Below are 13,819 nucleotides of genomic sequence, written 5' to 3' on the forward strand. Positions count from 1 at the left end.
CATACAAAAAACGCAACAGAAGAGATTAATGTGACTCAGTTATTGATCAAAGAGAAAGTAAACAAAGAGAGCCTCTCATTTGTACATAGGTCCTTTAGTAATGTTTCGCGAGAATTGATTCTTCATTGGTTTTCTACATTCTTGCATGAAAGGTCACGATATATTGAGAGGAATGGTCAGATAAGCTTTTTCGATGATTACTCTTCGTGCAAGGAGACATGAATTTGCCAATCAACAACTCTAGAGGAATTCAGACTTATCTATTTAGCTTCTCGCTGCATATAATATGGTTGTAACAAATACTATTGTTACGCGACCCAGCAGTAATAATACTGGATCATATAGTTGCTGATGCAGACAATTAGCTTGCTGAGGGGTATCCAGTTTTTTACATATTCTGATTATACGTGAAAAATTAAGTCGGAACCCTAAATTTCATAATTTTCTGAGCGCAGGAACTATTTTTAAAACAGTTTCGAAGATGGTATGGAAATCGCTTTTGAATCATCCCTCGGCAAATTTTACTACGGAACGAGCTGTCATTGTGTAAATTGAAATGTCATTGAGTCTACAGATTGAAATCTTCATTAATCATTTATAATGTCAAAATAAGGATATTGAAGTAAAATTAAATTCATCACTAAACAGCCCAATTCCCACAAAATTACCAACTTCACCGTGGCTTGTAACCTCCGTGTCCATCGATGTATCTTTACTTTGTTCCACACTGAAGCTTCCAAGGCAACCAAAGTGTTTACCAAAACTATGACCAACCTAGGACAAGACGTGACAGCTCAATTAAGACTGTCTCGTTGTATTTCAGTCGATAATCTTGACGATACAAAAGCCAGTGTTATCAGCATCCTTTCAGAGCAAATCTTGTTAACAACATAAAAAATCAAGGCTCATGGTTTGATTGTTTCGTGCACGCTTCATTTATTTTATGCAATAGAGGATGCTATATTTGTTGAAACTGAGGTTAAAATTCAAAACCGGCGATGTTTTTAGAAAGAATTCACACAAATCTTATCATATTGGTCTCAATTAGGTATTTTTATACATTTTAGCATTGTAGGAACACATGCTTTGAATTCAACATCGAATATAAATTGATTTGAAACAAAAAGGTTTAATAAAAAAATGTCCAAACTTTTGATAAAAACTCTAATATATGAACTAGCAACACGACCGGACTAGCAACAAAGTGCCCTGTTGCAATCAAACTCAACGATTTGGAAGTAGGCCTTTGCCAAAACGACCAATGAGAAGTGGTCAATGGAGATGAAATCTCACACGCTAAGATCAGTTTACCCATAAATAGGTAGTTGATTCACCCATTTATTATTTTTTCATAACAAGCCCATACTATGGGTAGAATTTACCAATAAAAATAGGTAAACTTTACTCATATTATGGGTAACGTCGCTTTACTCAAATATGAGTATTGCCATACCCATATTTGGATGAAAAATAAAACATCAATAATAATCGGCGTGACGATATTCATAGTTGGTGTATTTGAAAAGCTCTGTTTAATAACTAATTTGCTTTTGAAATGAATTTCTTGAAGGTAAGTTGATACGTTTATTCACATTACAAAACCAGAAACATACAATCAAGGGTTACTACTCATGAATTATTGTTTGTTTCAGTTTCCATATATGACGAAATATGCTGAATCGTCGAACTTGGCAATTCTGGGATTTAAGGATGCTGCTTTAGAAGCTGATTTTTTAAATCACTCAACTGGAGCAGTTTTTTGCAATCAACAAAACAGCTAATAAAAAAAACTTGGGAGATCCCGCGTTATTGAAGATAGAAAAAATAATATTGAAGATTGATGTGTGTGCAGAATATACTCTATTCCAATATTATTTTCAATAAAATCAGTACAACATGTATGTGCATGATTGTAACAATTTTATTTAGTTTTATCAATATAGTTAATTAAAATCAACAAAGAAAAGTAAAATAGAGTACTCATATTTTCCAATAATGTTGCTCATAATCATATACCCATTTATGGGTTTTGGGAGTTTACCAATTTATGGGTAGGGTCCACTTCACCCATAAAATGAGTGTGTGCACTTTTCATCGATTAGGGGTAAACTTTACCCATATTTGTTCTTAGCGTGCAGATATGCTCGCAACTTGACATCAAACGGCGATATTTAATACTATGGAAAGATGCAATCTCTCTCTATTTTTGCAACCCACGTCGAAGGCCGAGGTATTTTCAATTATTAGCAATTTGGATGCCACAAAGGCAACCGGAATTGATGGATTTCCAATAGCTGCACTGAAGCAACTACTCTACTCCGACATATTAGCAGATTGTATGAACGACAGTATCAGTAATGGTGTCTATCCTAAATGTCTGAAACGGTCACTAGTGTTTTAAACGGACGAGATCCCATGAACCCTACTAACTATAGGCCCATCTCAATTCTACCCGCGGTCAACAAATATTTGAAAAGGTGATCTAGAAATCCACAGTATCTTGTGGTGTACCATAAGGGAATAATTAAAGTCCCTTTTTTTTCTCGATATATCAGCTCTTTGCGGATGATACCGCCATCTCATACAAAGGTCCACACGCGGAAAGAGTAGATGAGATGACACAAGATGTGGAGCTTGCTACGGCAAGAAAACAATCTGCTAGCCTTAAGCCTGAAGAAAACCAAAATGATGATTTTTAGCTCATACAAATATGAAAAACTGGTTGATTAATTGTACACTAATTGAAAAAGTGACAGAATATAAGTATCTGGGGCTATACATCGATGAGCGCCTTAGCTGTGACTCCTAAATTCGAACAATTGTCTTCAAATGTTCATCACTCTGTGGAATCTAACGAAAACTCTCCAAGTTTGTCCCAGTCCATGTTCTGATGAAAATCTACTAGGGTAAAAGCACCGGTTTTGGCCATACGCCAGTTGTAGCCATAGTGGATTATAAACCGTTTTACATAGCCAATCAGCATGAAATCCTTTGTGTTCAGAAGATCACATTCATATGATAGAGCTACATTCATTTACTCGTCCAAATTGATTCAAAACATAAGAAAAACAATTAATTTTCCTTATAATTTCAACTCCCATACACCTAATTTGGCCAGGGCACTCCTTATTTGATCAATCTCATGGGAAATCAATGCAATTGGCCAATTTAGGAACCGAAGTTAAATCACTGGCCGAAACTGGTTTCGTTAGCCTATATTGACCAACGGGTTTTCATTGCGAAAAAATAGTTTTAGCTCAGTTTTGATATTTTACACACATAAAATGGATTGAAAGCTTGCATTTGACATATTTGTAGTATTAATACGGCTTCCCATTTATTTATTTTTTGTCATTTTCTTTTAGACTGGCCAAAACCGGTGCTTTTACCCTACTCGTTCATCCATAGCCGTTACCAATACGGTATCGCAGCTTGGGGTTCTTGCAATAAGGTTCATCTTAAACCATTACAAATTCAATAAAACTGCTGTATAAAGTCAATACTAAGTTTACCATACCTTTTTCCAACACGTGACACTCTTCAAGTTGGAGCTTCAATGTACACAATCATCAACGAGCAGAATATCTACCATAACTGGTTTTTCGCAAGTGCGTTTCATTAACACCAGATATGCTCATCATCTTCAAAGACCGGGATTCAGAACGGAGTTAGGGCGGAGTTGATTGGCCAATGTTTTTTTTTATCCGGGTAAGCTGTGATCTTAAATGAGCCTTTGTACGTGCTATAAATACTTTTGTTCATATGACTTTTACTGTGCTCCGTGTGATTGTGCTGTCTCGCTCTCTCTCACGGGAGACTTGAAAACAGCGCGCACAGTAAAAGTCAAACATTTTATAGCATGCATAAGCTCATTCTTCCATCATTATAGTACGCCTTTGCTTATGCCTGATACATAGGCAATCTGCAAATCGAAAAGCAAGCCTCTCTGCCATGGAATTACTACCCCTACATGAACTGGCGTAGATGCAGGGGTATATCCGGTCTACTGTGGTTCAGTTTAAATGCATCATCAATTCTTTCTCAGATTTGAGTAGATCTGCGTTGCCGTGTACCGTCATCTGTTGGCGCATAGGCCAAACACACCGATTTCAGAATTGGGCGTGTATGATTTGGACCGCAATTTCTTGTAACTGTTACGTCTGTTTGTTTGTGCTTTAAGTATTCCAAACAGAAATTCATCCTGGAATCGATTTACGTATAACTTGAATGAAAAAAAAAAAACTTCAGAATTGAATGCTACATACATCTTTCGAAGAATGCTTCAAAAAATAACCTAGGTGTTTATTAAGCAATTCCTTCCTGAAATTCTTTTGGAAACCCTCTGAGGATTGCTTCAGGAATATTTCTAACATCCTTTGCAGAATCTTGTGGAATCCTAGGAGCAATATATTTACTAGATTTTTTGGATCACTCAGATGATGGTTTGGTAATCATAGATAAATGACAGTAAAACCTGCAATAAGCATTGTAAAAAGATCTGGAAAAACTGTCTAAACTCATTCCTAATGCATCATTGAAAAAAAATATTAAGAGGAATCCTAAGAAAAAATATTGAAGTTTTTCTTGAAGGAATCACAGGATTCGGTCCTGTGTAAATCAATGCCTTACGGTTTAGATGTAATTTCTGTAGGGATTCAAATTGTAGCACTTATTGTACTTGTGGTTGAATACTTGACCTGTTTTTCCGAAGGATCACTTGAAAACATTTTGAGAAGCCTCCAAGAGAATTTCAAAGAGAATTCCTGGATTAAATTCTTGAAAAAATCTTTCATGAAATCCCTAGGAATTTTCTGGGGAAATTTCTTCATGAATTGCCATAGGATCTTGTTATGTAACACCTGCAGTAATTCGTAGAAAAAACCAGAAGCAAAATAATTTGGAGCAATTTCTTGATGAATCCATGCTTTGCTTAAAGATGTTACTAGTGAATTGAGTCCTCTAAAACTTCAAGGATCCTATGAGAATCATTCGAACATTTTAGCAGATTCTTGTGGAATTGCTCAAAAAGATCATGAAACATGAGTTTAAAGGTAATTCGGTGAAAATTCAAAAGAAAAAGTTAAGTGATCCTTGCGAAAATCTTTTAACGAGATCTTAAAGGAGTTCAAAGAGGAATCTCTGAATATATTTATGGAGTTATTTATGAATCCCAAGAGATTTATCAACTCCTAAAGGAGTATGTTGATGAAAAACAAAATATGGAAAGAAAAAACTGAACGATTTCTACAAGAAACTTAAGGAAGGAATTCCGAGTGTAGCTACCGACCGACTTCAAGAGGGATACATGAGAAAAAATATTAAAAAATATGCAGAAAAATTCCCGTAGGTACTTAAGACAAATATTTAGAGGAATTCATTTTAATTTCCCAATGAGTTGTTTACTAGAATTCTCTAAAGAATTTCTTATGTTTTGAAGAAATTTCTAACAAACAGCATTCCAAAGATTCATACCAAAAACTACATTGGGGTATTGCTGACAACTCGTTGGAGAAATTTAGGGTACTTCGTGGATTTCTGGAAATATACAATGGAGTGATTATTGATCAAATTCTTTGAAGAATTGAAAAAAACAACATCTAGAGACATCCCTGATGGAATTCGTGCAAAATATGTAAAGCTGCCTCTTATGAAATTCATTGTCGTATTCTTCAAATAATTCCTGGAAGAATTTGTGATTTGGGTTAAACCTTTCTAAGATTCATAACAATTTTTTGGCAGATCCCTCACAAAAATAAGACAGTTTTCCGTGGCTAAGAAAGGGCGGGACAACGCCTAATTTTCTGGAAAAATTATTGACAGAAGTCTGATTTCAATTCGGTCTCCAAAAATCATCCAATAAGTTGATCATTACGCAATTTTAAAGAACACATGAAAACTGATACAATTTTTTGACAATTTCAAGCTATATTTCCCCGGATTACAGTTTCGCCATTTATTTGAACCTAATTAACCCGTATCCGACCGGGTTAACCTTTTTTCGTTCAAATGGTTATTGTGAACGTTCAATGTAACTGATTTAGATGCGATTTCCATTCCATGGAATTCAAAGGCTTCTAGTTTCATATGCTGGTACAAGTGGACCAATTTATTGCAGATGACCGGAGTTTTTCCAGTGTCTTCCAGGTTCAAATCGGATACAAACACAACCGATTGCGTTCAAAGTAACTTTGTGGCCCTCCGGAAGATTCGGTACATCCGTAAATGTGGATATAACCTGAAAATTGACCTAGAGAGCTGTTTTTTTTCGAACGACTTGCAGTGATAACCCATTGTTTCCTCGGTATGATCTCGAAAGGCCATTGGATGGTAGGTCAATTGTTAGCATATGTTAATTTTTACGGTAATCCTGATCTTCCGGAGGACCATGAAGTGGCTATTCAAGATCTTATAGAGCCAACGATGGTAAACTTATTTGAAGCTCATCGCTGCAATTCGTTTAAAAGAAAAAAAATCAGGATATATCCATTTTTACGGATGTTCTGGATCTTCCGAAAGACCAAGAAAAAGCAATTCGAGATCATACCGAGGAAACGATGGTAAACTAATCAAAAGATCATCATTGCAAGTCGTTGTAAGAAATAATACCTTTCTAGGTCAATTTTTAGCATACATCCACTTTTATGGATGTTCCGGATCTTCCAGAGGACCACAAAGTGGCCATTCGAGATCGTGCCGAGAAAACGATGGTATACTAATTAAAATCATCACTGCAAGTCGTTTTAAAAATTATACTACCTCTCTAGGCTAGTTTTTAGCATAGGGGGAGATCCCCCAGTACCGGACACTTAAGCCACTAAATTCATAATTCGAAAAATATTGATTTTATGGGCTCGTGTTACCCATTTATGATTAATATTATCATTTTTGTAGTGTACAAAAATAAATTTGAAAATAGAAATATGAATTTTGACATTGCGTTTTGATGATGTATTTTAGTACCAAATTGATCGATCTTGAAAGGTGGCACCCAATACCGGACACGATCTGGAAATGCCTCGAATTCTATAAATTTGAACATCATTGAACGTGTACCTATAGGAATAGTTTATAATTACCAATTCAATGCATTTGCAACATTTACAAGAATAATGTGAGTTTTTCTTAGTTTGCAAGATGCCTATCAAAAACCTCTTTCATATATGATGAAAAATAGCACATTTTACGATGTTGTTCTGAATGTTCATTCTTCTTAATTTTATTGCATGTTTGATACCATGATCGACGGAACCCATGAAAAATGAAAGTATTCTGAGACACTGATGCAATAATTACAAAGATTTCATATAACAAATCAAGCTGTCCGAAACTGAGGGACAGGAGGTACTTAACTAAAATTGTAATTTGTCCATATTTACTTCAATTATGCTACAAAATACATTCATACTATCAAATTAGGATTATGTTCGATCATGCTTGCGGGATCCAAAGTATTTTTTCATATTCAAAATAATTACTAAATAGGCTCAAAATTAAGAAAATACGTCAATTTTTTTAAGATTTTCAAACTTTTCTACTTTTTTAAAAAGGCATGCATATTTCAAGGATGTGTTATTCTACGCAAACATTAGTCTACATAAGAGCTTTCTTTTCTACTAATACACCATCTTGATTGGACCATGATTTCTCATTGTTTCGACCTTGTCCGGTATTGGGTGCTGTCCGGCACTGGGGGATCTCCCCCTATATCCACTTTTACGGATGTTCCGGAGGAATATAAAATGACCTTGATCGCAATCGGTTGCTCTACGATATCACAACATTACTCGAGAAGAGGATACATAATTTTCAATTTTTGTTAATTTTGAGATGTTTACTATGATTAAGAGAGTATCACAAACGACTTTTGGCCAGCTAGATTTGCCAAATACCCCTTTGTGCATCGTTTACGCTATAATAAACTGATCAGTTGCTACTTACCGAACTCTAGCTTGCTGGACTCGGCCTGGACGGCCGTGGCCACCAGCAGCACGTGGAACCACCAGCCGGTCAGCAGCATCGGCACAGCCAGTTTGCGCATCGTTTTCCACCGATCGTGGTCCTGCGCCCTCCTCCGGCCCTGCGTCCCCATGCTGCTGCTCCGAGAAGCCTCCGAAGGGCACTAGCACGAGCCAGCCAGCCGACGAACCTTGACCGCCGAAGGGGCGTCCACCGTGTCTCCGAGTCCCGCTAGGTCCACACTTTTGCTTTCCGCTCCTTCGCCGGGACTTCTCCGATTATGTCGATCACTCTTGGCGGAAGCAACACTCGATGTCCGCAAGGTTATGGTCACACTGCGCACTGCTCTGCAACCCGGTGCAGGCTCCCGCAGAATTGCACTTCTGCTGCACGTTCACGGACTTCTTGCTTCCTGGTTTGGTATCTTCACACGCACTCAACCTAATTTACAATGCACACATATGCACACACTTCACCTAAAGTGCAGGAAAAAGAAGATCATTAAATCACTCCGCTTGATCGTCGTCTTCGTCGTCATCATCTTCCTCTTCGCCGTTGTCTTCGTCAAGTGCTTCGTCAGTAGCATTCCGTATTTCCTTGCTCTTAAGGTTTCGAACGCAGTGATCACTCAAGAGGCGTTACGACAAACTTGCGAGCATCCGTTCCAATGTCGACTTGATCGTTCCACGATTCAGGTTCGACATTGGTACGAAACGCTGTCAATTTTGTCGCATTAGCGCGCGTTGCCGCAATCACTGTGTTCGAACCTTCGAGTCGTAATGCGTGCACTTGCTACCCGTCCGACTCCGATGCACATGCAGATCACTGCGAATGACTTGCAATTTCGCTACGCGGCGATCATCTTAATTCACTTCCCCGTATTGGATATCGACCTACAGTACACGCGCAAAAAATCACAACAAAACGCGCCGAAACAAAAAAAAAAAAAAAACTCCAAGCTAATTATAATCCAAGTCGGCAGCGTTGATCGACTGGGATCACCTTGACCGAAACGCTTGTCGCTTCTATCCTGCGCGAGAGAATCCCAATCACTGATTCGGGGGAGGTTGTGATCACTGTTTTGTTTCGGGGTCGAGTGGTGACACTAGCGCTTCAATCCCTCTGCTTTCAACGGGGGGTGATGCGGTCGGCCATATTGTCAATCCAAAAACCCGCTAGAAGGATCGAGAAGAGGTATGCGAGGTGTGACGAAACGCGCGATCCAAGGTGACGTGGATGGAGACGACGTGGATTATCGGGGTTTTCCCGTCCGCGGATTGCGCTAATGCTGCTAAAGGGCAGCGGTTCTCCACCGATCCCGCGTGAGTGTTCTGGAAGAAAGAGCGAGAAAGAGACAGATGGATTAGTGTGCGATCGTTAGTTTATTGCGACATGCGGAGATTGGTCCCGGTAGGTACGTGGACATGATCACATTTTTTGTCGAGGGATAAACATCAATATCTACGTCGTTGTTGTTGTTGCTGCGGTTGGATGATGGAGATTGCTGACGAAAATAAACATGGCTTCGAGTGTGGAGTGCATTCCCGTTCAGGTTGGTTAGTTTTGAATTCTGAGAAGGTTACGATCACGTGCTGGGAATTGTTGATCGAGTCGCTTTGCGGGGAGTTTTGGGATATTCGGAGAATTGGGGATAAATTTAGCGGAGAATTAATGGGGAATGTTGAGCAACAATTTGTATAAGTTATAAATGGACTATGCAAATCCAATAATGATTTCATGAGGTTAGGTAAATGGAAAGGTTTGGTATCTCAGAGAAACGTATTTGAATTTGAACAATTAATACAGTGACTCAATGTCATGTTCGTACGGGGCACTGTTTTCATATCAAGATGGTATAAATCTATTAAATGGTGCATGGACTTCGATATACTTTATCAATAATGAATGTTATAGGTTTCATCTGTTGTTTGGTAATGACAAACTGTATTCATTTGCTTAAATCTTTGGAATAATGGAAAAGTATTGAGATTGTGTCTATAATTGACCCAATTCCATATTCGTACACCTAACAAAAAAGAAATATACAGCATTCAAAACTAATTTTTAATGGACTAGATGATTACTTAAGCTATTCGTTGTGTTGTTCAGATGCAGTAGAATACATTTGGAAAATCTAAAAGCGGACATATTTGAAACTTAAGTAAATTTAAGAAAAATACCAGTTTTCCCATTTTTTTTGCTAAAATATTCGGTAAGTCGAACAATAAATTGCATTTTTTTCAACATCACTTCCTTAAGAATGATAACTGCGGATATTGCACAAGTTTCAAAAAATTATAATCAGTTTTAGAGTAGCTAGGAGTGGATATTGACAACTTTTACTTTTAAATCTTAGGTAGTATAACATTTATAACAAATCCAAAACCAAAAATTTTAGTCAATTTCTTTATGTTATGTATGTAGAGTAAAGTGGGGCAAAAGTTCGAGTGGGGTAAAAGTTTCTTTTTAAGATTTTCAGCTCAATTCAAAACAAATCTTATAAATGTCATGGTGGTTCGAATGCTATTCAAGTAAGAGACTTTCAATCGAAATATCATAAAAATCGATTGAGATTTGGAAAAGTTATGGCTGTTTGTTGTTTTTCGACGTAAATATTGTAATTTTTGGTCAAACTTTCGTTGCATAGAACCAATTGAAGATAAAATCTTTTTCAATATTTTATGTAAGGGCGTTTCTAGGCTCACCATAAAGTTGCTTTGAGGTGTATTAGTTTTTGCATGCTTGAAAACATTTTTGGCCCATAGTGGGGCAAAAGTTCGAATCAGCGGGGCAAAAGTTCGAACCATGTATAAAATCACGGAAAAATTTGCAAATTGCCTAAAATCCACATATTATCTTCAAATTCAGTTAAATTTGAGTATATTACATTTAACCCGGTTTTGAGCAATTTTTTCATGAAAATTTAGTGTGTATTTTTCGTCAAACTTAAGTTTACGGCTGGTGTAAAGTATGCCTATCATAAAAGGATCGGTATTTTGTGTTTTAGCCAGCGAACTTTTGCCCCACACTAGATTCGAACTCTTGCCCCACCGGTGGGGCAAAAGTTCGAATAAGACAATCAATTTTGAAACTGTTATAACTAAAAATGGGTAAATATTTTGACACAAGTTTGTTCAGCAAAATTACAGCCAATATGTTGACGGTTCACTGTATGGTATTTGTTTTGTTTTAACTGCTATTATTTTCCTGGATACTTTGATTATACCACTAAGGTCGAACTTTTGCCCCACCTTACTCTATATCGTCCCCTTAATGCTACAACTAGATAACTCGAAAATCAAAATTTTGAGATGTGCAACTTTGAAAGTATGACCGTTTAACAAGGTGATGGTTAATCGCAGTGATTATGATTTAAAAATAATCTTTAACTTGTGTATTTTGAATCACACGCTTAAGACCTGTGGATATTTTGCAGATCTAATTAAGAAAAATGTTTTGACATATTGAAGTCAAAAATTTCAAATTTCGAGTTATCTAGTTGTAGCATCAAGGGGACGATATGTAAATGTATATACATGATCCATAGTTAATGTTCCTATCAAAACATTGTGTAATTATCATTTTTAATTTACATTTCACTACCAAACATGATTATAGAGATTTAAAGAATAAATATTATTGCCATAACCGCAACACAAACGTTTTTTTAAAATGATGAAAATAACAGGATATATTCTATTAAATAGTATATCAATGCTCTCTGCTCATTCAAGTTATTTTGTATTTTTCTTATAAAATCAATAAATTGCAAAATAGGGTGCTACTTTGAATATAATTTGAATATTATTTCAAAGATAATTGAATATTACGATGGCATCAATTATGTGGAGGTATGTACAGCGTAGTTTAGGGTACTTTATTGTAAAACGAAGTTCGTAGTTCAAATTATTTTTACAGAAAAATTCAAAATTAATATTTACCTGTTGTTTAGAATGAAAATTTGGTTTACATTCATTAAAAATATCATTTTAGAAGAGTTTTGAACTTATGGCACAACAATTTTCTTAACTCAAAAGGGATAAAAACTGTTTATGATTTCTGTAAACTATATATATTTCAACTAAATTTCTATCAGAGCTTACAAGTATAATCTAAAGATTGGATCCAATGACAAAAATAAACGTTATTGTTCGAATTGTAGGATTTAATAGCAAAAATCATTGGAAAACTGGCATTTCTCATAACTTTACCTAAATTTCATATATGTCCACTAATAAATTGTCCAAATGTATTTCACTACATCTGAACATCATAATAAAGCATTTCAGTAATCAAATAGAGCTTCTAAATTTAGTTTTGAACGTTTTTTACTCACTTGATGTGGAAACAGTATCCTGTACGAATATGAAATTGGGCCACTGTATATATGCAGGCCAAAGCGTATCATAGTATTTTGATGTGCGTATATAATTTATTTCTATTGGTTTACTCTAAAGGATGAATTGGATAGTGTTGAAAATTATATAAAGAGCAATAAGTTAGATGTGTTAGACAAATTTTCCGAGCAACAACTCGAAGCAACCTGAAGCCCAAGCTCTTAGATTCAAGTTAGAAAACAAAGGGTGCCACTAATCATGATCAGTATTTCCGAATTTATTGGATTTAAGCAGAAGATTTTGAATTCTATTAGGGAAATCTAAGTCTCCTGCCAAATTGCAAAAAAAAAGATAGATAGAGTAAGGTGAGGCAAAAGTTCGACCTTAGTGGTATAATCAAAGTTTCCAGGAAAATAATAGCAGATGAAACAAAACAAAGACCATACAGCGAACCTTCAACATATTGGCTATAACTTTGCTGAACAAACTTGTGTCAAAATATTTACCCATTTTTAGTTATAACAGTTTCAAAATTGATTGTATTAAACGAACTTTTGCCCCACCGGTGGGGCAAAAGTTCGAATCTAGTGTGGGGCAAAAGTTCGTTGGCTAAAACACAAAATATCAATACTTTTATGCCAGGCATACTTTATACCAGCCGTAAACTTATGTTTGCCGAAAAATACACACTAAATTTTCATCAAAAAATGCCCAAAACTGGGTTAATTGTAATACACCCAAAAAATAGCAGTTTTTCGCAAAACTAAGTGAATATGTAAAATTTTTGTGACATTTTTCGCACGATCAGGCAAAGTTCGCTAAATTTGAAGATAATATGAAGATTTCAGGAAATTTGAAAAATTTTCCGTGCGTTTATACATGGGTCGAACTTTTGCCCCGCAGATTCGAACTTTTGCCCCGCTATGGGCCAAAAATTGATTCCAACTATTTATGGAAAAACTTATACACGTCAAAGCATCCTTATGATAGGCCTAGAAACGCCCTTAAAAAAATATTGAAAAATATTTTATCTTCATTTGGTTCCATGCATCGAAAGTTTGACTAGATATTACAATATTTACGTCGAAAAACAACAAATAACCATAACTTTTCCAAACCTCAATCGACTTTTATGATATTTGGAGTGAAAGTCTCTTACTTGAATAGAATTCGAACCACCATGACATTTCTAAGTTTTAATTTGATTTGAGCTAGAAATCTTAAAAAAAAAACTCTTGCCCCACTCGAACTTTTGCCCCACTTTACTCTACTGCTGGGGTATCCCCGAGATTCCAAGTGTGTATTATGTACCTTCTCGAAAGATCTCACAGATTCTTGTTGTTTCCTGTTTACAATTGGGTTCTAAAATTTGTAATGAATTCTCGTTTTTTTTTTTTTTTGATAACACGAAAGAGTATGTTCGTGCAATTACTTCAGCAATTTTTCCAGCTCAAATAACGGCTATGACATATATAAACTTTAATTTAAAAAGTGGTTCCAAATATGAATCTTGACACTTTTGATCA

At 36.0% G+C, this 13,819-nt stretch overlaps 1 protein-coding gene across 4 annotated transcripts in view; it reads right to left on the reverse strand.

Annotated features, from left to right (window-relative positions):
• Positions 1–13,819, reverse strand: part of LOC5572546 (low-density lipoprotein receptor-related protein 2) — a 155,056-nt gene that overhangs the window by 95,854 nt on the left and 45,383 nt on the right. For 3 of the 4 annotated variants that reach the window (XM_021842514.1, XM_001660419.2, XM_021842526.1), the window contains exon 2: positions 7,939–8,432. In XM_021842514.1, coding sequence (XP_021698206.1) covers positions 7,939–8,089 — 151 coding nt within the window. In that variant the 5' untranslated portion in view covers positions 8,090–8,432. Of the gene's footprint in view, positions 1–7,938; positions 8,433–8,958; positions 9,288–13,819 lie in introns of all 4 variants that reach the window. The other variant, XM_021842518.1, reaches the window with a different exon arrangement.

Source organism: Aedes aegypti, chromosome 1 (assembly GCF_002204515.2).
Source record: "Aedes aegypti strain LVP_AGWG chromosome 1, AaegL5.0 Primary Assembly, whole genome shotgun sequence".
NCBI classification, from domain to species: domain Eukaryota; kingdom Metazoa; phylum Arthropoda; class Insecta; order Diptera; family Culicidae; genus Aedes; species Aedes aegypti.